Here is a 25,525-nt window from a genome sequence, read left to right as displayed (position 1 = left end):
TCTTTTTAAGTGGGAGAACTTGCACAATTAGTGACTGACTAAATACTTTTTTGCCCCACTGTAAATAACGCCACGGTGGCGTAGTGTCCGAAAGTGTTTTTTTTTTTAATTTTACGAATAAGCTCACTATATAGTCCTCTATACAGTAATTCCCTATACAGTGAGTAGGGAGTAGTGAATGAGTGATTTCAGACACAGCGTAACTGATCAGAATCATTCTGGTATCGGAATTATTCCCGCTCTGGCCACAGCATGTAAATTGGCAGACATTTAATGCAAAAATATTTTGACAATTAGTACACCAGCATAATTTTTTATAATAAATGACTTTAATCAATCAATCCCAGAACAATATGAACAAATCCTCTGAAATGATCAAAAGTTTAGACAGCAAAATGCTGTGGACAGGAATTCACGAGTTCTAAGTGGACCGTGAATGTGTGTCCCCTATAAAACTAATTATGCTAATCGTGAACGAATGCACGGTTCACGTGAGCTACATTTCATTCATGACTGTTCTGTTTGGTTTCTTCTTGTATGTAATCACTGCAAAACCACAGTTAATGCTTACCTTCTCTACGCTACACTGAGGAAAAACCAGTTGCTTATTAAAGCAACAGATAAATGAAGTTTCATGACTGGCATATTTCACTCAAGAAATCCTTCATCTGTACTGAGATACAGAACATTTCAGTTTATATTAGAGTCACGTTTGTTCTAAGGATAAAAGAAGATTTTCCTGTTACAGTTTGGCTTTGCCCTTGCCCTGGAAAAAGCTCATGATGGCATTCATGCACTCATCGGAGAGCCAGCGCTCGACCAGCAGCTCCACCTCGGCGTCGTTCACAGCATGGAGCTTGTCCTTCTCCACCTGACGTATCAGCTGCTTGGACAGAGCCAGAGACTGAGGAGACAGAACAAAATTAGGAATGTGAAAGACGAGTCTGCGTTTTGAAAATCTTCAATATTATTCAAAAAAAAATATTATATTTTTCGCACTGATCCTCCATGAGGCACAGAGGGAATATAGAAAGAGATGCTGCTGCAGCACAACAATAAGTAAGCTGTTCGTCATCATGCAGCCTGTCTCACTGCCATAGTTCTGTGCTGAAAGACAGCCGAGATGAAGACACCTTGCAGGCCACGGGTTAACGCCTCCCAAGCACTCCAGCCAGCACCACTCACCCCAGAGCACCCCGACTTTCACCACAAATTAAAAATAAGAGCACTTTTCTTTACACCACGCTGCTGCCTCCAATGTCTGTTCCCAGTGCCAAACTACGAGCTTACAGTAGTAAGAATTATCCCAATAACTTATTATATTTCTGTATGTTGTCCAAATAATCTTTATAATGTATAAACTGATAGAAAAGGTCAAACATGATAATGTCTGTCTACCTTCCTATAAACACATACAGTAAGAGATGTATACAGGAAAAGATGAGAATAGAAAGGAAGGGAGGGGAAGGAAGGAAGAGATGAGAATAGAAAGGAAGAGAGGGGAAGGAAGGAAGAGATGAGAATAGAAAGGGAGGGGAAGAGAAAAACATTTTTGGCCTTTGACCCATAAAGACATTGGTTCTGATCAGTCAGAAGAATCAGAATCAACGCGTGTAGCCACAGCTAGCCTTTAAGACAAGCATAGATTCTGCTCTTACAACTGACCAGTCAAAGATCCGTAACGCCCCTAACAGACCATTCTATTAAGGTCTCATCGTCCACACAAAACAGGTACTGGATGTTCTCGATTAAATCGTTTAAATTGAATGAATTGGGGGGGGGGGGACCTCCAAGAGAAGAGAAAAAAAAAAAAAAAAATCACTGTGTGACTTACATTTGGAGGCAGTTTGGCGTAGGCCTTGAGCCTGGTCCAGACCTCAGACTGAAAGCTGCTGTCAGGAAAAACTTCAGTCACTAGTCCCAGGTCACACGCCTGTGTAGCCGTCAGCTTCTTATTGAACAAGAGCATCTCACTGGCCTGGATACAGATTTTAGAAAAAGAGCTTACAGCATTTTATGCAAATACTGCGTTCAGTGAATCAATAAATAGTGCAAGTGACATTTTCTTTTATGTAAAAACTCAGAGCTGTGAGTGTTCCTGAGCTGAAACAACAAGCAAGCTTAGATTTAACCCCAGGAGAACAGGAGGAAACTTAATTTAAAAACTGACTTTCCATTCGAGTTCACACACACTTATTGATTCAATTTGCATATGCATATATATATATCATGTTCAGAGTGATAGACTGCATCTCCTCTAACCCAAGTGAGAATACTAGAGCTTACTCTGTTTGCACCAACAGCATACTTTGTTCAAACAGGAGAGGGGGCGGGGGAGTGTGTACCTTTGTAACTCCCATCATTTTAGGGAAGGTGTATGACGAGCAGCCTTCAGGACTCTGGCCTAGATTACTGAAAGGGGTGTGAAATGTCGCCTAAGGGCAAGACACAGTAAAACTATCAAACTACATGATTTCACCATACATTTTACAACCCCAATTCCAAAAAAGTTGGGACACTGTATAAAACAAAAAACAGAATGCGATGATTTGCAAAATCATGGAAACCCTATATTTCATTGAAAATAGCACAAAGACAACATATCAAATGCTGAAACTGAGAAATGATATTTTTCAAAAAACAATGCACTCATTCTGAATTTGGAATGCAACACGTTTCAGAAAAGTGAATTTGTCAGCAACACGTTTCAGAAAAGTTGGGAAGGGGCAACAAAAGACTGAAAGTTGTGCAATGCTCAAAAAAAAAAAAAAAAAACCAACCCACAACTGGTTAATTGGCAGCAGGTCAGTAACATGATTGGGTATAAAAAGAGCATCCCAGAGAGGCGGAGTCTCTCAGAAGTAAAGATGGGGAGGGGTTCAATGTTCTTTGAAAGATTGTGTGAGCAAACAGTGCAACAATTTAAAGAATAATGTTCCGCAGTGTAGAATTGCAAAGAATTTGGGGATCACATCATCTATGGTACATAATATTCATTAAAGAATCTGGAGAAATCTCTGTGTGCAAGAGACAAGGCTGAAAACTGACATTGGATGCCTGTGATCTTCAGGCCCTCAGGCGACACTGCATTAAAAGCAGACACGTGTCTAGTGGAAATCACTGTATGGGCTCAGGAACACTTCAGAAAACAATCATCTGTGAAAACAGTTCATTACTGCATCCACAAACGCAGGCTAAAACCAGATATAAACAATATCCAGAAACACCGCCACCTTCTCTGGGCCCGAGCTCTTTTACGATGGACTGAGGCGAAGTGGAAAACTGTCCCGAGGTCTGACGAATCAGAAGTGGAAATTCTTTTTAGAAATCATGGACACCATGTCCTCCAGGCTAAAGAGGAGAGGGACCATCTGGCTTATCATCAGTGCACAGTTCAAAAGCCAGCACCTGTGATGGTATGAGGGGGCATTAGTGCACATGACATGGGTAGATTGTACATCTGGGAAGGCATCTCACACACACACACACACACACACACACACACACCCCCCTCAGAAAATTAGAATATTGTGAAAAAGTTCAATATTTTCCATCAGTTATTTAAGAAAGTGAAAATGTTATACATTATAGACTCATTATACAAACTAAAATGTTTCAAGCATTTTTATTTTAATCAGTATGGCATACAGTACAAAAACAAAAAACCCATCTCAAAATATTAGTATTTCATTTCGAGTTTGAGTAAAACAGTATGAACACAGTGTATCTCTCGGTCTAGTTCAGTACACACAACCACAATAATGGGGAAGACTGCTGACTTGACTGTTGTCCAGAAGACGATCACTGATGCCCTCCACAAGGAGGGTAAGCCACAAAAGGTCATTGCTGAAAAAGGTGGCTGGAAAAGGTGCACAAGCAACAGGGATGGCTGCAGTCTTGAGAGGATTGTCAAGAAAAGTTGATTCAAGAACTTGGGAGAGCTTCACAAGGAGTGGACTGAGGCTGGTGTCAGTGTATCAAGACCCATCACGAACAGACATCTTCAAGAAAGGGGATACAACTTTGGCATTCCTAATATCAAGCTACTCCTGAGCCAGAGACAATGTCAGAAGTGTCTTATCTGGGCTAAGGAGAGAAAGAAATGGACTGTTGCTCAGTGGTCCAAAGTCCTCTTTTCAGATGAAAGTACATTTTGCATTTAATTTGGAAATCACGGTTCTAGAGTCTGGAGGAAGAGTGGAGAGACACAGAATCCAAGGTGTTTGAAGCCCAGTGTGAACTTTCCACAGTCTGTGATGATTTGGGGTGCCATGTCATCTGCTGGTGTTGGTCCACTGTATTTTATCAAGTCCAAAGTCAACACAGCCATCTACCAGGAGATTTTAGAGCACTTCATGCTTCCATCTGCTGACGAGCTTTTTGGAGATGCTGATTTCCTTTTCCAGCAGGACTTGGCACTTACCCACAGTGCCAAAACTACTACCAAATGGTTTGCTGACCATGATATTACTGTGTTTGAGTGGCCAGCCAACTTGCCTGACCTGAACCCCATAGAGAATCTATGGGGTATTGTCAAGAGGAAGATGAGAAACACCCGACCCAAAAATACAGATACGCTGAAGGCCACCATCAAAGCAACCTGGGCTTCAATAACACCTCAGCAGTGCCACAGACTGATCACCTCCATGCCACACCGTATTGATACAGTAATTCATGGTAAAGGAGCCCCAACCAAGTATTAAGTGTATAAATGAATATACTTTTCAGAAGTTGGACATTTCTGTATTGTAAATCCTTTTTTGATTGATCTTGGGGAATATTCTAATAATTTGAGATACTGGATTTCTGATTTTCATGAGCTATAAGCCATAATCATCAAAATTAAAACAAAAAAGGCTTTAAATATATTTCACTTTACATGTAATGAATATAGAATATATGAAAGTTTACCTTTTTGAATTAAATTATGAAAAAAAGGAACTTTTTCATGGTATTCTAATTTGAGATGCACTAGTACACACACACACACACACACACACACACACACACACCATGCTGCCATCCAGACAAAATCTTTCAGGGAAGACCTTCCTTCTTTCAGCAAACTGCTTTCTGCACACATACAGTAAGCCATGCAGTTTTAATAAGAGTCAAGGTGCTAAACTGGCCTGCCTGCAGTCCAGACCTGTCTCCCATTTAAAACCTTTGGTGCATTATGAGGTGCGAAATATGTCAAAGGAGACCCTGAACCGCTAAACAGCTGAAACTGTATATCAGGCAAGAATGGGAGAACATTTCTCTTTCAAAACTTCGGCAATTGGTCTCCTCAGTTCACGAACGTTTACAGTGATGCAACACAGGGGTAAACATGCTCCTGTCCCAACTTTTTTTGAAACGTGTTCCTGACATCAAATTCAAAATGAGCATATATTTTTCAAAAAAAAAAAAAAGTTGTCTGACAGTGTCCCAATGATTATGCATGATTAACGGTGGTTCACTAATCCCAATCTGTTAACACGAGCTCATTCAGCCAACTATCAGCTTTCGTTTATTAACAGTAAAAAGAAATAACATTCAGTGTAGCGTAATGGTAAAGGATTCATTGATTTTTTTTTTAATGGTGGCGTCAAAAAGTCTGAAATGCCAGCTTACACTTTCTGTAGCGTAGACAATGTCAAAGAGGCCGAGTACAGTGACGGAAACTCCAACAGCTGGTCCATTTACAACAGCAATCAGAGGCTTCGGGAAGTCAATGTAGGCCTTCACATATCGTCTGTGATTAGTCATACAACAACAACTGTTCATATCACACTCCAAACTGCAGGTTTAAAATGCAGAGAAAGTCGTCAGAATGGTTCTACATTTACCTGAGGAGCTCTCCAGAATCCTTTGCCAGCTGCTCAATACCCTCCTCTGGGATTTTGGTGAAGTTGTTCAGGTCATTGCCACTGCAGTAGTAATCGCCACTGCCTGTCGGGATACAATAAGGAAGAGAAAAGCACGTGATAAATCGAGATAAACAAGTCATCATGGTTCCTTTGAATCTACTGTGCTGTACCTGTGAGGACTGTAATGACGGAGTCATTTTTTCCAGCGAGATCCAGAGCATCCATTAGATCATTATACATCTAGAACAAAAACAAATACAGGAGGAGTTCACACCTATAATGGAGCAACATCTGCAACGTACACTTCCGTAAGCAAAAGGAGAAAGAAGGTGTAAGGTCATTGAAAAATTAAATGATTAAAAAAGGTGCTGACTGCAAAGTTATCTGAAATTTAATGTGTGCATGGCATTTTCCTTTGCCTCACAAGAACATTACATGGACGAGATGTGATCATTTTGATGTGCTAGGAGTAGTTTCTCTCTGTTTTCCTCCTTTTTGAGTTAAATAGTATGGCTCTATGGAAACACAGACAAACACAAGGAGCTTGAACTAGTGTAACTATGGAACTGCGTCACACCAAGATGGCGACGTGTAAAAAAAAAAAAAAACAGGACTCTGCATTGACTTCAGAGTTTCGAGTCGCAGGAATGTAATTTGTGGTTGACATTCGCAAATAAATCCTTGAAACAAGAGACGTATATATATATATATATATATATATATATATATATATATATATATATATATATATATATATATATATATATATTTTTTTTTTTTTCTCTGTTACTGCTTTTGTATTATTGTTTCTCTGCAAGATCAAAACATTGTGTAACTCCATACTCAGACTCACCAATCCAAGACAAGTGCTGCAAATTCGCCTCAGATTTCATGCCCGTTTCATTCTTCAGTCGATTCCAGCGATCGATCAGTTCCTTCACAGCCACTCATGGACAACCTTTTGGTTTCCATCGCTTTTCTTATGCGCCTTCTAGCTGCTTTCATATTTTTCTTTTCCGCTGGTTTTTAGCCAGCGGGAGAGCGCAGTTCACCATGTTTGCCCATGCTGACTTGTTCTGATTAAAAGCAGGCTTGTAGTACTCGAGCCCAGGACTTGGGCTCGACTCCGACTTGTGTCCTAACTTTAAGGACTCGTGACTTGACTTGGACTTGAGCACTGATGACTCGGACTTGTGCATTAACTACATTCGGACTTGTAAATTGGAGACGGGAACTCGGATTTTTTTTCCTTTATTTTTTGTAACATGCCATAATAATTTGGCATATGATCTCTACATTAAATTTTTGTACCAATTTTGTGCAAGAGTGTCACACCTGTGTGCCTTGGTGTATGCATCAGATAGACTCTCGGGCGCACTCCGGACAGCGCGCATGCCAAGTGGACTCTCACACACGCCATAAATGACTCACACCTGCACAGGATTAAAGTGCATATTCTGGACCAACTTTGTTTTTGTTTTTTTACATGAAAGTAAGTCCCTTTACACACTCATCCAGAAGGGTAATTTTGCACAAGGCCGTCTGTCTACAGCAGAAAAAAATAAAATAAAACGTGTCTGGAAAAATCCCAAGGGAGTCTGGAGCCAGATTCGTGATGTTACCTGCGGAAGCGCCAGCAGGCTGCGAGAGCTTTGCACGGTTTCAGTGCACAGTCTGTGTAGACCAAGCGCTCCCATTTCTCTCTCACTGTCCGGTCTTTTGGGAAACGATGAGTACTAATCCCATCAAGATTGGTGTTGCTCCACCCTCCTACGATACAGCTGTTAACCATTTTAATAATTACGCGATAACGTTGAAGAAATTTGCAGAAAACCACCAGGTCGTTTTCTCAAACAAACCAGCGCTGACGTAGGATTCAGAGGGAGGCGTCTCGCACGCGACGTCACGAAAATCAACGTTTGCCGGGAAATCCAAATGCCAAGTTTTTTCAGAGGCGGATCAATTCGCCTCAAATGGCTTGATTTCAGCTGAATTTTTCCTGGTATTGCGCAAGGTAAAAAAAATTGCACAAAATGCGACAGATGTTTGACCAAAGTTTAATATAAAATAGGAGAATTACACTGATCTTGCTCCTGAATTTACCCGTGATATGCACTTCAAGGCGTAATCAGCGTGCCGATATAAAAACTGTGAAAAACAGACATACTTTGCGAAGTATTGAGTTGCGTTGCTGACATTACCGAGCCTCATTTCCTTGTTTGGGGTTCCTGCTCCCTGATTTCCCGTTTCTCGTCTTTGATTCTGCCGAGTCTATAATAGCCTGTTTGTGTCTCGCTCGACCTTTTGCCCATTTCACTGTTCTACGATTTTGCCTGCTGTTCTGGATTGTTTACCGTCTTCACTTGTATTAATAAACACACCTTCTGGACTTACATCCATCTCCCAACCATCTCTGACAGAATACTTCACACTCCCTGACAAAGAAAAGCGCATTCACCTGATCATACACTATATTGCCAAAAGTATTTGCTCACCCATCCACATTATCGGAATCAGGTGTTCCAATCACTTCCATGGCCACAGGTGTATAAAATCAAGCACCTGGGCATGCAGACTGTTTTTACAGTTTGGAGCTGGCCCCTTTCTCTTCCAACATGACTGTGCACCAGTGCACAAAGCAAGGTCCATAAAGACATGGATGACAGAGTCTGGTGTGGATGAACTTGACTGGCCTGCACAGAGTCCTGACCTCAACCCAATAGAACACCTTTGGGATGAATTAGAGCGGAGACTGAGAGCCAGGCCTTCTCGTCCAACATCAGTGTGTGACCTCACAAATGCGCTTCTGGAAGAATGGTCAAAAATTCCCATAAACACACTCCTAAACCTTGTGGGCAGCCTTCCCAGAAGAGTTGAAGCTGTTCTAGCTGCAAAGGGTGGACTGACATCATATTGAACCCTATGGATTAGGAATGGGATGTCACTTAAGCTCATATGTGAGTCAAGGCAGGTGAGCAAATACTTTTGGCAATAGAGTGTATGTCACGTTCAGGAACAAACTAATGTTAATGGCGCTAAAACAGCCACTGTCCAAGAGTGCAGTTGGAGTCTTGGACTCGACTCGAAATTCTTTTTTTTAATGACTTGGACTTGAACACTGGGGACTCGAGACTGGACTCGGACTCGAGGTTTAGTGACTTGACAACACCACTAGTTAAAAGTAGGTCAAACACACCCCACGGTGGTCACATAATATTGCTCATTTGTGTCGGTAATCTCTAGAATCATAAACCGCGGGATGCTTTTTATCTTGGCAAAACATTCACACACCGGATACACGGTGCGTGCAGCAGCGAAACATCTTGGAACTCCAACAGCAATAGAAATAAAAACATTTTTGCCCAGAATTCAAATTTGCAGTCAGAACCTTTAAACTTTTTCCTGTTTCCTAACACAATTTAACAATAATTAAAGTTTTGAAGTAGTTTACTGTGTTTTCGCACCTCATCTCATCTCTCTAGCTGCTTTATCCTTCTACAGGGTCACAGGCAAGCTGGAGTCTATCCCAGCTGACTACGGGTGAAAGGCGAGGTACACCCTGGACAAGTCGCCAGGTCATCACAGGGCTGACACATAGACACAGACAACCATTCACACTCACATTCACACCTACGGTCAATTTAGAGTCACCAGTTAACCTAACCTGCATGTCTTTGGACTGTGGGGGAAACCGGAGCACCCGGAGGAGACCCACGTGGACACGGGGAGAACATGCAAACTCCGCACAGAAAGGCCTTCACCGGCCACGGGGCTCGAACCCAGGACCTTCTTGCTGTGAGGCGACAGCGCTAACCACTACACCACCGTGCTGCCTGTTTTTGCACCTGTGTATAGAATTTTTTTTTTTTTTTTTTGGGGGGGGGTATTTAACTTAAATCCATGACTAGGTTTGTGTGTGTTTTAAGATTTAAGTATGCTAGTGTCACGAACACTCCACCAGGGGTCGCAGTCATCACAGTATAATAAACCTGTTCATCATCTACATCTACAGTTACTTTGTGAAGTCTTGCCTTCTTTTTTTAGGCTGGCATAATAATAAAGAGCAAACATTGGTTTTATAGTATCACTGTATTAAAATAATGACATTTCATAATAAATGGTGTAAACCTATGGATTATATACAGTGGGCTCCAGAAGTCCAAGACTGCACTGAAAGACATGGGATTTAAGATAAGCAATTTTTTTAGAATTAAAAACAATTTTTTAAATATTAAAAACGAAGAAAATAAAATGCTCAAATCTCTTCAATATTTAGTATTCAAGATTCTGCACTACTTCGAGAATCCTATTTAAATGTAAATGAATGTGTGGTCTTGACCACATTAACTGCTTTGTAATAAAAAGCGGCAGTTTCCTCACGCCTAATCTCTGCTACTGGCGAACGCATTCAGACGACACTCTGATGGATTTGATCTAAAATAGATCATAAGATTTTGTCACAAAAAACATTGCTGAGTCCATACCAGCTCGATTCCACACGGTCATTAAAGTAAAAAGGGGACAAACCCAACACTTTTTAAATGAGATTCATGTAAATGTGTCAAAGATTCTACTCAAGTCACTGTCAATAATACAATTTTTAAAGAAAACCATTGTATTAAAATTAGAAAGCAATGAAGAAAAAAACCCCACACATTTTTCATTAGTGATCTCAGACTGGTCACTGTATATTTAACAGTTATTCCACGAAATCGAGTCGTACACGAGCTGATGAGGCGCGAAGCACAGAGTTGACTAAGCCGCGTACGACAAGATTGAGTGGAATAATGGTTTTATTCTATCCACATTCACTGGATTTTGAGAAACAGAGCATTTTTATTTTTTGCAAATTCAATAGATAATAACTTGACAAAATGTCAAAATCATTTCCACTTAGAATGTAAACAAACCGGTGAAATGACAGGAGCAATCTGTGAAAAATGTTCCAATAATAATAATAATAATAATAATCTCATCTCATCATCTCTAGCCGCTTTATCCTGTTCTACAGGGTCGCAGGCAAGCTGGAGCCTATCCCAGCTGACTACGGGCGAAAGGCGGGGTACACCCTGGACAAGTCGCCAGGTCATCACAGGGCTGACATATAGACACAAACAACCATTCACACTCACATTCACACCTACGGTCAATTTAGAGTCACCAGTTAACCTAACCTGCATGTCTTTGGACTGTGGGGGAAACCGGAGCACCCGGAGGAAACCCACGCGGACACGGGGAGAACATGCAAACTCCACACAGAAAGGCCCTCGCCGGCCCCGGGGCTCAAACCCAGGACCTTCTTGCTATGAGGCGACAGAGCTAACCACTACACCACCGTGCCGCCCAATAATAATAAAACCCGTTTTTACCACCAAAATACTTTTATTCCATATTTTGTTGCTGCTTTTTTTTTTGTAGTATTTTTGGGGGTTTTGTTTTCGAGTAGAGTTTTAAATTTCATCCTCGGTTGGTTCAGCAAAACATTTTTATTTTTTGCAAATTCGATAAATAAAAACCTTATACAAAACTGCGAAAAAAATCATTTCTGCTTAGAACGTAAACAAACCGGCGAAATGACAGTAGCAATTTGTGAAAAGTGCTATAATAATAATTCTTGAAAAATAAAAAAAAATAAAAATTATATATATATATATATATATATATATATATATATATATATATATATATATATATATATATATATATATATTTTCTTACCATCAAATACTTTTAGAAGTAGAAAGAAAGAAGAAACTTTATTCTGTGTTTTGTTGCTTTTTTTGTGTGGTTTTGTTTCCGAGTTTTTATTTTGTCCTTGGTTGGTTCAGCAAAACACTCCGCCATTTTGTTTTTCTCTACTCACGGTATATGAGCTGATAGCCTAGTAGTAAAGTAGCCACTCAGAGTGTGCAATTGCTCATATCCAGTGAATGTGGGTAGAATATATACAAACTGCTGTTTTTCTGAAAAAAAAGGAAAAAAAAAGAAAAACCCACACCATTGATATGGTTTTCTTTAGGGTTTTTTTGGCAGTTGGCAAACCAACTTAAAAAGGAGGTTTTTATTTCGTCCTTGGTTGGTTCAGCAACACACTCCACCATCTTGTTTTTCTCTACTCACGGTATACGAGTTGATATCCTTGGCTACTCTGTTACAATCAGAGCACACGACTGCGGATATCCATTGAATGTGGACAGAATCTGTTATACGTTTATGTATAGTATTTGTTTTTAATTACCAACAATAACCAGTAGGTGGCAAATGAAGCAAGAAACATTCACCCACAGCCCCGTTAAGAGATGAGACACTAACAAAATAAAAACACGTACTGTACACCCATATCTCAGAGTGTACTGCGTTTGTACAAACTGTTCTTTTCTTAAAGATGATCACTGTTTGAGCTATCTGAACCTTGCAGAGATGATACCAAAACGTGCACCATGATGCAGGAGGACAGGTTTTTGACTCTGCTGGTGTACGTGGACTACCGTCTCGTCTCATCACTACTATAAGGAGACCTGGCCTGATCCTTCAGCCCACCTCCCGGGTGATGGCGTTTTTCTTCTGCGGTCTGTTCAGTTGGATGGTAGTGATGCCGTCCTCTGTGGTGACCACCAGCGTCTGGAAGGCTTTTTCACTTCCTGTGGATGAAGCTGCTGCTGCTACTGGAGGTCCCTCTGCAGCCACCAGAGAGGAGATGAGGTCCACATACTTCTGCCTGGCTTCATCCTGAGAGGACACAAAGATCGGAACGGTGTGCTCATTATGGCTTTGGTTACGGCTTCTTTTGATTAAGGAAATCTGGAACATAGTGCTTGGGTTTCAGTCACGTGACTTTTCTTAGCAGTTTTACCGGAAGTGAAATAGCTGGTGGTCTAAACGGCTGCCGTAGTGCAAACGGCTAGCAATAACTTCGAGTACGCTCGTAATCTAGAAGCCGCTGCTTGCTTTAGATATATTCAGAAGATTGCTGTGTGTAATGGAATCGATCCCTACAGTCTGGGAAAGAAGGATTTGTCATATGATCTTGAAAACTACCCTTCAGTCGAGTTCCCCGACATCTCGAACTATCTGGTGTTGCAGACGTCCTTCTACACCGCAAAACAGATGAAAGTGTGGAAGAGTATGGAGGCTTACAACTTTTTTGTATGTGGCTGGGTAAAGGACCTCGCTATCAAGTCACTGCCGAATGAATCCTGTATTGTTTTACCTGTGCAAGTATGTTTTTAAGCTTCTTGTTCGCATCTTTACAACGAAGCGCTGCAAGTTGAAGTGTAAACTAACAGTTCGCTTGATTCTCACTTGTGTTGGCTCTTATCTCTCAGTCAGCTAAATCATTCACAAAGATCATCAGAAACGGATCTTAGTTAAACAAGACAGAGACGTGATCATGGTGCATTGTAACTGTATGGCTGGGGAAGAATTTTGTCACAACCTTCATGCATATGGACTTTGTGGCGTGTAAACAAAGAAACAGCTGGGGACTTTAGCACTTCGTGACTTAAAAAAAGTACCATAAAATAACACCAAGCAAGAAAAGTACTGGGGGGGGGGGGATTAAACACTAAGGCCGTAGCTGAGAGGGAGATACAAACCTTTCACCAAGTGATCACTGCAAACTCGAGCATGCTTCGACTCGGCTCCCTTCGATTTCACTGAGCGGTTCAAAAGCCACCTTTCTCCACGCCTTTTTGTGAAATCCTGTTCGTTCACAGCGAACTCTGAAGAAACTTATCAGTTTCACGGTTTGATCGATTCGAACAACCTAAAACGATGCAAGTGTAAGCCATTTTTCATACAAGCAATGCACCTTCTCCATACAAACGCTTTGTCAACTGAGCTTTGGTCGACCACCAGCTAAAGTTTTGAATAACTAACAAGGCGGATGTGACGCCACGTGAAACCCAAGAATATCTAACATTTCTGTTTGAACTCAATGTGTGTTAATCATATTAAAAAACACTTGGCTTGATCGCCTGACATCACAAAAACGAGAAGCAGTCATAGTGAGACGAAGCTTCATAATGCTTTACAGCACGGCTTTTCAAAGTGTGGGGCGCGCCTCCCCTAGGGGGCACCAGAGTTCTTCAGGGGAGCACAACGCGAGGAAAAATAAACCAGAATAAGTTACTATTGCGGACATTTAGCGAACTTCAGCTAGCCTTTGCCGGAGACAAAATGGATCGATTTTTAGTACCTAAAGCTACAGTGAGTGAGGAGACAGAGTCTGGGCCAAGCAAAAAAAGAAGGAAGTATGACCACGATTATTTAAAGTTTGGATTTTCATGGACTGGATCTGAAGATGCTCCACTGCCACAGTGTGTTGTCTGCCAAGAGGTGCTAGCTAACGATGCTATGAGATGTTTAAAATGTGTAAAACAAGATGTTTTCAAAAAGCACAGATGTTTAAAATGTGTAAAAGAAAAAAATAAAGTGTACAACAACCATTTTTTTAAAAATACAAATGGAACATTAAGTATAGCAACAACAAAAATTGTAGGGGGGGGGGGGGGGGGGGGGGGGCGCTGTTTATTTGCTCTCTGGGGGGGGGGCTGACTCTCCGACACTTTGAAAATCCCTGCTTTACAGCATTTCTCAAGGCTTCAATAAAATGTGACACTTTTTAGATGACCGTGTGTTTACAATGTGGACCAATCAAGGTCAAAAAGAAACAAAAAAGGGAAAAAAAAAAGAAAAAAGTGCAGATCTCCAGAACCGGGAACCTGCACTCTCGGCAAACCCTAAATGAGGCTTAAAGTTATAACCGAGGTCATTACAGGAAAAACACCACAAGCGTGAAAGAGTTTCACTTGAATTAGGAAATGTCCTAAATTCTCAGCGCATGCATCAAAGCCCTGATACCGAGCATATCACTACTACATAACTAACAAGGTACCTAGACAACATCAAGAAGTCAGCTCCAAAGCTTCATACAACATCATTCCTAGCTTTTTTTTTCTCTTTTCACAGAACAAAGATCATATTTGCTCATAAGGAACGTTGACCTGAACACTTTCTCTACCAGTTAAAAATCAGGCCAAAAAAAAAAAAGGGGGTGTGTTTCCGGTTATGTAGATTTCAAAACTAGGTCGGTAGGCAGGCTTTTTTTTTATTATTTTTTTTCAAGATGGCTGCCATAACCTATATTTAGACAGGAATAATTTCACAAAAAATATAATGAATTTCTTTACCACCTTCTGATGAATCTGATGCAGCATGAGACACCTTTTAACATGAATTTTTCTGTAAATATAACAGCTCAGTACACCATGAGAGAGAGACAGCAGCCCCGCCCCTCTCTGCTCCCTGAGTGGAGCTCGTCGCCTTGGTGACAGTGCAGGGAAAAGAGCGCTTTTTCTCTCTCAGAGTTCCCTCTCCTCGAACAATGCTGATTTACACGGAAATGAAAGGAGCTATTCACAAAATTCTCACATTGAGTGCTACAAGGCTCCCATGAACACATTAATGTAATTTTTTTTGTCCCAAGTGTAAAAAATGTGGACACTAGAGCGAGTTAAAAACAAGTGACTTTTCTGATTTTGCAGTAAAAGCGCTGCCAGGTTTATAATGTGAGTCTATGGGGCAGCGCGCCTGTCCTCTCCTTACTTTCAGGCTTCTCATTCAAAAACTGTAAATCCTATCGCACAGGTGACACATTGTGTGAATCAAGACAAGTGTGACTACAACTTTTGAGAAAATTGTGTGTGTAGAGTGAAAATTGTGGCTGAGAAAACAGTTTAAATGAGAAAGTTAGAGCGCTTTTTTTTTCAGGCTGCCTACACTCTAAACTCCTGAGCCCCGCTGGTGTGTAACGCAATAGACACCCATTATAAAGTCTGAATTTCTCCAGATTTGCTCATGGTGTTTGATCTGTGACTGATCAAAAAGTATAGAACCTAGCAAAAAAGTTGAATGCCAGATCCACACAGGAGAATTTTGTCTCCGTTTTAAAGTTTGAATCATGTCTCTAGGTGAAAGACAAAATAAGCATTATCTCTGCTTCTGTTCCCTCCGACGGCCCCGACACACTACTGCCTCCGCCGAGTGCGCGCGCACACTGCATGTCGGGGCCGCGGATGAGTTACTCTCCCTTGATCAACGAAGTCGGCGGGGAATTTGTGGTTATTATCGGTACAAACGGCGCGAATCACAACCAAGGCCAGATTAACTATATGGGCCTGCGGCACAGTGCCCAGGGGCACTAACCACTCACAGCCAGTGGGGGGGCACCACATTACAGAAACTTTAAAAATATTTTTTGTGAATGTTTGTACACTTAAAATTGTTATACACTTGACATTGTTAAATAGTCATATATAATTCATTATGAACACTAATTTCATAAGAACAACAATGACCATAATTCTGAGCAAGAGTGGCCTATGTGACCATTAACCCCCCTTTCCTCAACCTGTCAGTTGAGCCAGTCCACCTACGGTGAAATGTATCAGTTTTTTAAAAACCGCGGTAGAAATGAAAAAAATGGACAGACATCAATTGAGTGGCTGTGCGAAGAGAAAATTAAAACTCCAGGCGTGTAGCTGCAATTAAAAATGTTCCAGTGTTAGATCGTTTTTTTTTTTTTTATAAAAACAAACATCGACAACTGCTGTCACTACCAGCGCTGAAGCCGGGGAGGAGGATATGTGCGAAGCCACTTTAAGCCAGGTAGAGATCAGTTCACACCATGGTGACGAGAAGGAAGACAAGGGTGTTATGGATGTCAACCCAGCGCAGCCGACGCCAGTAGAACACTTCTCTACGTATTTCAACTGATCCTGCGCTATGGGGAGAACATGTCTAGGTTCATACAGAACAGATACTCTTTGAATTGATACACACATATGTACATTGTACATCTGAATATGCCATACTGGATGTTATTTGAATTTATATTTCGAATTGAGACATTTGAATATGTTGCCTAGATCGATGCTATTTTAATTGATACACATTTTGAACTGGCACATTTGAATATGCTGTATTGTATATAGATGGATGCTGTTTAAATTGCTGATGCTGCTTGAATTGATACACATTTTGAATTGAGACATTTTAATAATGGATAGAATAGAGTATGGATGCTTTGAAGGTTTTTAATTGAGACATACAAATATATGCTGCTCATTTTTGAATAAGACATTTCAATATGCCTACATGCATATCGTTGGTTGTTTTCAGTGAATTTGATGGGCTGATGTAGCCTACTTAATACATTTTCAATGAGGAAGAATAACCTTGTTTATGTGTACTATTGTTTATGTATATGCTACTATTTTTGACAGCAAAGGGCAAGGTTTGAGAGTGTGTGCAGGAGGTTACTGAACGCGTGCACTCAGGGTGGTGGTGGTGGGGGGGCACTTGAGGTATAGTGCCCAGGGGCACTGCATTGGCTTAATACGGCACTGATCACAACTTAAATGAGTGCGGTTCAGTTTGACATTATTGTCAGTCCGTTAAATAAACATTTAATTTTATTAAAATCAAAAATTAATATTTAGAGCCTGTGGGCTACAAAAATAAGTCATTAAAGTAGCCGGCTGGACTTAATTGTGTAGTCGGCTGTATGGCCGGCAGCCGGTGCTTGTGGAAAGCCCTGATTTTCCCAGTGAGTGACAAAAACTTCCAGTTCACGCGGTTGGGCTATATGTAAAAGTCGCAACTGGGGAAAAAAAAAAACCGGAAAAAAAAAAGTTTAGGGTCGGGCGGTACGGATTAGGGTCGGTCGGGTAACCGGAAACACACTTTTTTTTGGCCTCATCCAAAATTTGTAGCCAAATGGTTAGAGAAGCAGCTTTGGGACCAGAAGGTCGCTGGTTCGATTCCCTGGATGAGCAGGAAAGGCTGAAGTGCCCTTGAGCAAGGTGACGAACCCCCAACTGCCCCTCCCCAGGCTACTCTGATAAGAGCTTCTGCTAAATGCCATGTAATGTGACTTAAAATGTTACACTAAAGTACCCATAACCAACTGACTTTAAAAAAAAAAAATGAAAAAAAAAAAAGGACACCATAATATAATTTGTGGACCATTAGGTCTCATTTAACCCGTCTAATTGAACAGATCTACACCACTGTGTGCATACAGACACATGATCAGGTCAAAACAAACTGTTTCGTCTGCAGTACTAAAACGATCCCGTTTCGGATGTCAGGAGGTTTTCCTGTGGAAAAACACCTATGAATAAAATGATTAAAGTTTTATGAGCTCACCGGTGACAAAGCACCCAGAGACTTCCAGGCATCCCACTTCGCCTTGTTCACAAAGTCCAGCATTCCCGGTTTCGGAGCATTACAGGGTCCCTGTGTGGCCTGATCTCTCACACACACACACAAAAAAAAAAAAAAAATTAATTTTTTATATATATATATATATATATATATATATATATATATATATATATATATATATATATATATAAATTTACTTGACTCGTGTGTCTAAGATGGTGAGAAACTGACATCATCAATACTCCTAACAGTATTAGTAGTATTTAATAATTAAGCAATATCACATGAACAATAGTGCAATAATACGGAACATATCTAATCACAGTGTTCAGTATACGCTCACCGGACACTTTATTAGGAACACCCATCCACCTGCTGTTTGTTTGATGCAGTTCTCGAAAATCAGCTGATCCCTTGACAGCAGCACAAGGAATCAAATCATGCAGATCCAAAATCAAGAGCTTCAGTTAATGTTCATAAATCAGAAGGAGAAAAATTGAGATCTCCAAAAAAAAAGTGCGACTTCCCTTCCCCCACGGCATGGGTGTTGGTTTGAGTATTTCAGAAACTGCTGATCTCCCAGGGTTCTTCCTCGCAACAGTCTGTAGAGTTTACACAGACAGAACGGTGCGAAAAACAAAACATCGAGTGAGCGAGCGACAGTTCTGTGGGTGGAAACAAACGCCTTGTTGACGATCGAGGTCAGAGGAACATGGCCAGATCGGTTCGAGCTGCCAGGAAGGATATCGTAAATCACTCTTTACAACCATGGCGAGCAGAAAACCCATCTCCGCATGCAACAGCAGAAGACCACATTGGGTTCCACTCCTGCAGCCAAGAACAGGAGTCTTAGAATCAAGAACAAGTTCCTATTAAAGTGGCCGGTGAGTGTAGGAGATTCAGTAGAATCTCATCATTGCAGGTGCGATACTGCTTTTACACAACAGTGACATTTTGGGAGGAAAAAAAAAAAAAAAAAAAGCCAAATAAAATCATTGGTCTATTTTTGTTCCGCAAACTGAAACAAACCCCAAAGAAGCCATACTTGCTTTATAGCCTGTTGGCTAACCAGCTCACATCCATAGGTTGCGTTCGGTCACATGACTTCTGCTTGAGAGTTTACTTCCGGTGAATGAAGTGGTGGTCGGGCAAACCGATTTGGCTGCTGTTATACAAAGAGCTGGTGAAATCATCTCCGACTATTTTTGCAGCTTAGACGCCAACGCGTGGTCAAGATCCCTTCAGATAGTCTGCGATGGGATTAGATCCTTACACGCTAGTCAAGAAGGATTTTTCCTACGAGTTGGAAAATTATCCATCCGTTGAGTTCCCAGACATCTCAAACGACCTGGTGCTGAAGACCTTGTTCTACACGGACACACAGATGAAAGCCAGGAAGAGCATGGAGAACAACTTTTTATATACGTCTGGGTTAAAGACCTGGGGATCAGGTCACAAGATAAATCCTGTATCGTTTCTGCCTGAGTAAGGAGGCATTTTGGGGTTTTGTACGCATCTTTGCGATGGGTGCTAGGACGCTAGAAGTTTTGGTATAGGGTGAAAAACCACAGCGGCTTGATTCTCAATCCTCGCTGCAGTTCTCTTCCAGTTAAATAAATCATTCACAAAGCCACAGAAACCCCTTTAAAAGACCCGGGGACTGGTGAAACAGGACAGAGAAGTGATCACGGCTCACTGTAACCGCACGGCCGGGGAAGCAGTTTTGTCCTGTTAACTCGCGAGCTCTGCTTTTGTTTCCGTGTCTTGTCTTATCTTATCTCTACTTCAGTGGAGGAGCCTAATCTACATCATTGTCCTTGTATTTCTCATCTCATTATCTCTAGCCACTTTATCCTGTTCTACAGGGTCGCAGGTAAGCTGGAGCCTATCCCAGCTGACTACGGGCGAAAGGTGGGGTACACCCTGGACAAGTCGCCAGGTCATCACAGGGCTGACACATAGACACAGACAACCATTCACACTCACATTCACACCTACGGTCAATTTAGAGTCACCAGTTAACCTAACCTGCATGTCTTTGGACTGTAGGGGAAACCGGAGCACCCGGAGGAAACCCACGCGGACACGGGGAGAACATGCAAACTCCACACAGAAAGGCCCTCGCCGGCCACGAGGCTCGAACCCGAACCTTCTTGCTGTGAGGCGACAGTGCGAACCACTACACCACCGTGCTACCCCGGTCCTTGTATTTATTTGATAAATAAAGTGAAAACATACACGTTAGCTCACAATACAGCGACCATGATCGAACAGGAAACAAGAACACATCCGAGGACCGGAGCGTCTCCTGAGCTTCAAAACGTCACAAAAAAAAAAAAAAAAAAATGGAGCGAAGAGTCATTTGCAAATACAAACGAAATAAATCGGAGAAATTCACAAACGCTTCCCGAAGTGATCACTGCAAACTCGAGCGTTCTTCGACTCGGCTCTCTTCCATTACAGCGAAAGGTTCAAGAGCCACCTTTCTTTCTCGTCATCTTTTGGTAAAACCCTTTGCTCTTTCACACTTTAAAAACCACTTCAGAGGGAACTCGGAAGAAATGCAGCAGTTTCACGGTTTGTTCAATTCGATCAGTGCAAAACAACCCAAGCGTCGGGCATTTTAACGACACCGCGGCGATAGTAACGCTTTGGTGAGCTCAACTGACCACCACTTCATGTCTCGCATACCTAATGAGGCAGATGTGACGTCAGATGCAACCCAGCAATTTGTACATTCCTGTTCAAGGTGCTTCCGGTGAAACTAGGATCCCTTTGTCCTATTCTTTATCTGACGAGCTTTCAGATTTTAAGTCAGGAACGGTCTCCTTGACTTGCGAGTGACGTCAAAGCAAAATAGAAACCTGGATGTTGGTGGATATATAAAATCGACATTCCATACAAAAACAAACAGTCACGTGTGTGCAACTGTTTTTCCACTGCTTTAAGCGTTCTTTTAGCTCTGCCATATCTGCGCGCTGTATATGGTTGTAGTCACAGCAGTACTCGTGACCGTGGCATGTTCCGATGTTTTAGAATTCCGTCCGTGATTCGGAAAGAGGGCGAGGAAACTGAGGCTCGGTACGGAGAGGAGACGAGCACGGCTGAACATCATCGGCAGGGCTGATCTAACAGGGGCTAAAACCAAAAAACAGCTCGTGTTTGCAGTAATCATTTAATCTCAGGTGAGATTCAAAAGCTTTCTTGATATCATGGAAGAATTTTGCTATAAAACGAGCGTTCTCGTCACGCTTCACTCCGTCATTGTTATAATTTTAACACTCGTATTACCATTTCGCTTCTAGGAGCGCCAGCAAAATTGTGACCCCTCACCGAATCCAGGGACACGTCGGCCGAAACGAATCTGAGATAATCGCAAAAGAAGCATTTTTTTTCGAAATTTGTGATTTTTGTTTTTTTCCATCATGTACAAGTTGAGATCTTGAAGAATGCAATCAGTATTTCAGATAATAGATTGTATGCTTTTCCAACAAAACAATTTTTGTTGCAAATTGTCTCGTTTTTGTCAGGACTGTAGCCTGCTGGGGGGTGTGGGTAAATTACCATATGGGCCATTCACATGATGATTTAAGTCTTTTGTTTTGTTTTTTTTCGCGAATCAGCTGTATGATGCGAGTTGAGCGCATGGCTACTTAACTGCATACAGGCGTGTGATTTCACTATGGAATGAGGAAGCTAAACAGAGCGCAGAGGAGCTGAAACACCGCGAAGCAAACAGACACTCGGTATTTACATCGGAGATCACCATTTCTAGCAAAAAAAAAAACGCAACCTCGTTTTCCAGATTGAATGGAATACTTGAATGATCGGATGATACACGGACCGTTCTAGGATTACATCCCATCGGAGGCATTGGTGTGTGCAAGGCGCCGTTTCTCTTTCTGATGGGGTGAGTTTATTAATCTAAGGCTGTGTGGTTATTTTTGCATGTAACGGAGAGTGTTGTGGTTTGGTTAAGCCTAGGTCACAACCGGACGTACAATTTTTTGGCCGTGTGATTTTTGGCGTTTCCCAAATTGCTGCTTTTTTTTTGTTTGTTTGTTCATGGAGAAAGACGCGCGTTGGCCATAAGTTTGTCTTGCAACCTGAAAAAAACGTAAGCGCCCGTAGAGTTTGTTTGACATGACAAAGAACCTCTGCGGCCGGTCTGCGGCTCGAAAATCAGCACATCACACGCGCGCTCTCGTGCGTTTCATGCGCGCTCTCCGTGTGTTTCTTGTGTTTTTTGCATGTAGCCCGGCCGTAGGAGCACGTACTGTACTGCCGGTTGAGACCGAGGCTTTACATGAAACTAGTGTTGTGTTAGTTGTGTCATCATCGTGCTATCTTTCTTACGGTGTGAGTAATTTTTCAACCACAAAGTGTTAAAAGTATACTTTAGGAGTTATTTTTGTACTTCATAATTGTGTTGGGCATACTTTGCATGGAAGGAAAATTGACGTGGTGATCTTTGTTTACATGAAAGTAGTATCGTGCTAGCTCGTAGGGGGTAGGGCTTTCCTTAATGTCATGCAAATGAGCACCATTATGTGCCCGCCCTACACCCAGAGTAGCTGAGATGGAAAACTTTGAAGGCGATTTTCTCCCTTTTCTGTTTTAAGAGGTATACACTTTCAAAAGGCCACACATTCTTCAAATATTGTCAGATCTCCACATGGAAGACATCATTGGAAAGCTTAGAAACTGTACTTTCTGAATCTGTCAATAACTCAAAATGCCCCCGGGCAGACATGTGTCCCTGGATTCTGTGATCTGCCGCAAATATACGAAAGAAACAATCCAGACTAGGCACCCAATCAGAAAACGGGCTATATTTCGTCCAAGGTCGGACTTGATTCTTCGGCAGCCAAACCAGATAGAACGCAATATCTGGGTACTCTATGGTCAGTAGAAGCATCTCATCTTCAGAAAAGTCTGACTTTTTAAAATATGGGTCAAAACCACACATATCTATCTATCTTCTCTTTGTATCGAACCTTCGCTCGAGCGTTCAAATTGTCGTAAGAGTGAGAAAATTCAGCATGGTTTACAGACGCGCTTTCAGCAGCTGCTATCCTAGTTGCTTTGTATATCCACCATCATGGCAGACGTTCATGACGTAGCACATTTCGACCACGTGGTTGCAAGTCATCTATTGTCGGCCACGTCCACCTGTGATGTGAACTCTACTGTAGTAACCGTTGCAGTAGGGCTGAATTGTACATGAACACAAACGAATGGAGTGATACACAGTGAAATGCAGTGCAGTTATACTAAATAAAATATAAAATCAGCGCTTTTGAATGCCGCTTAACCAATCAGATTAGTGAGCTGGAAATAACTTGTATAATTATTACTTTAGAAAGTAAGGTCAATAAATTAGTGCATAACTCAAACTCCGAAAGAACATTTTGGTTAATCGTTAAACAGGTTATACGACTGCAGGGCTCGACATTAACAAATAAGTGGGGGTTAATTTCCACTTGCCCCACAATGTTATCACTTTCCCCCTATTTTGCAAGTACTACTTTTTTAAAGGAAAGCCACAGAATAGTTGTGAATTGCAACATAAAATGAAGATCACACTAAGCTGAAGTTTGGTTATTGGTTACATTTTACTTGAAACAGTTTTATCCAAAATAGTTTTTCCTGCCTTAGTCGATTTATTTCCATTTCACATGCATGCAGCTGTTGTAAGAGTTCAGTGTGTGGAGAACTCTGACTGTAGGTTCATTACTCAATGTAGAAATCGATAAAGTTTGTACAACCCCGATTCCAAAAAAGTTGGAACAAAGTACAAATTGTACAACCCCGATTCCAAAAAAGTTGGGACAAAGTATAAATTGTAAATAAAAACGGAATGCAATAATTTACAAATCTCAAAAACTGATATTGTATTCACAATAGAACATAGACAACATATCAAATGTCGAAAGTGAGACATTTTGAAATTTCATGCCAAATATTGGCTCATTTGAAATTTCATGACAGCAACACATCTCAAAAAAGTTGGGACAGGGGCAATAAGAGGCTGGAAAAGTTAAAGGTACAAAAAAGGAACAGCTGGAGGACCAAATTGCAACTCATTAGGTCAATTGGCAATAGGTCATTAACATGACTGGGTATAAAAAGAGCATCTTGGAGTGGCAGCGGCTCTCGGAAGTAAAGATGGGAAGAGGATCACCAATCCCCCCAATTCTGCACCGACAAATAGTGGAGCAATATCAGAAAGGAGTTCGACAGTGTAAAATTGCAAAGAGTTTGAACACATCATCTACAGTGCATAATATCATCAAAAGAGTCAGAGAATCTGGAAGAATCTCTGTGCGTAAGGGTCAAGGCCGGAAAACCATACTGGGTGCCCGTGATCTTCAGGCCCTTAGACGGCACTGCATCACATACAGGCATGCTTCTGTATTGGAAATCACAAAATGGGCTCAGGAATATTTCCAGAGAACATTATCTGTGAACACAATTCACCATGCCATCCGCCGTTGCCAGCTAAAACTCTATAGTTCAAAGAAGAAGCCGTATCTAAACATGATCCAGAAACGCAGACGTCTTCTCTGGGCCAAGGCTCATTTAAAATGGACTGTGGCAAAGTGGAAAACTGTTCTGTGGTCAGACGAATCAAAATTTGAAGTTCTTTATGGAAATCAGGGACGCCGTGTCATTCGGACTAAAGAGGAGAAGGACGACCCGAGTTGTTATCAGCGCTCAGTTCAGAAGCCTGCATCTCTGATGGTATGGGGTTGCATTAGTGCGTGTGGCATGGCCAGCTTACACATCTGGAAAGACACCATCAATGCTGAAAGGTATATCCAGGTCCTAGAGCAACATATGCTCCCATCCAGACGACGTCTCTTTCAGGGAAGACCTTGCATTTTCCAACATGACGATGCCAAACCACATACTGCATCAATTACAGCATCATGGCTGCGTAGAAGAAGGGTCCGGGTACTGAACTGGCCAGCCTGCAGTCCAGATCTTTCACCCATAGAAAACATTTGGCGCATCATAAAACGGAAGATACGACAAAAAAGACCTAAGACAGTTGAGCAACTAGAATCCTACATTAGACAAGAATGGGTTAACATTCCTATCCCTAAACTTGAGCAACTTGTCTCCTCAGTCCCCAGACGTTTACAGACTGTTGTAAAGAGAAAAGGGGATGTCTCACAGTGGTAAACATGGGCTTGTCCCAACTTCAAGATGTGTTGTCATGAAATTTAAAAAAATAAAAAAAAAAAGTCACCTAATTTCTCTTTAAATGATACGTTTTCTCAGTTTAAACATTTGATGTGTCATCTATGTTCTATTCTGAATAAAATACGGAATTTTGAAACTTCTACATCATTGCATTCAGTTTTTATTTGTACTTTGTCCCAACTTTTTTGGAATCGGGGTTGTATAAAGAAAACAATAGGGTGCCAAGACTTTAACAGTAT

At 41.4% G+C, this 25,525-nt stretch overlaps 1 protein-coding gene across 9 annotated transcripts in view; it reads right to left on the bottom strand.

Annotated features, from left to right (window-relative positions):
* Positions 1 to 307: 307 nt before the first annotated feature.
* Positions 308 to 25,525, bottom strand: part of eci2 (enoyl-CoA delta isomerase 2) — a 56,490-nt gene continuing 31,272 nt past the window's right edge. For 4 of the 9 annotated variants that reach the window (XM_060922504.1, XM_060922500.1, XM_060922501.1 and 1 more), the window contains 8 exons: positions 18,060 to 18,158; positions 12,390 to 12,578; positions 6,020 to 6,089; positions 5,829 to 5,931; positions 5,614 to 5,734; positions 2,346 to 2,435; positions 1,835 to 1,978; positions 308 to 904 (listed from right to left, as the gene is read on the bottom strand). In XM_060922504.1, the coding sequence (XP_060778487.1) occupies positions 743 to 904; positions 1,835 to 1,978; positions 2,346 to 2,435; positions 5,614 to 5,734; positions 5,829 to 5,931; positions 6,020 to 6,089; positions 12,390 to 12,578; positions 18,060 to 18,158 (978 nt within the window). In that variant the 3' untranslated portion in view covers positions 308 to 742. Of the gene's footprint in view, positions 905 to 1,834; positions 1,979 to 2,345; positions 2,436 to 5,613; positions 5,735 to 5,828; positions 5,932 to 6,019; positions 6,090 to 12,389; positions 12,579 to 18,059; positions 18,164 to 18,420; positions 19,091 to 19,122; positions 19,446 to 25,525 lie in introns of those variants that run through there. The other 5 variants (XM_060922506.1, XM_060922505.1, XM_060922507.1 and 2 more) reach the window with 5 other exon arrangements.

The sequence above is a fragment of the Neoarius graeffei genome, chromosome 5 (assembly GCF_027579695.1).
Source record: "Neoarius graeffei isolate fNeoGra1 chromosome 5, fNeoGra1.pri, whole genome shotgun sequence".
In the NCBI taxonomy this organism is placed as follows: domain Eukaryota; kingdom Metazoa; phylum Chordata; class Actinopteri; order Siluriformes; family Ariidae; genus Neoarius; species Neoarius graeffei.
The sequence above is the reverse complement of the archived record's forward strand: the minus strand, read 5'-3'. Positions and strand labels throughout refer to the sequence as shown.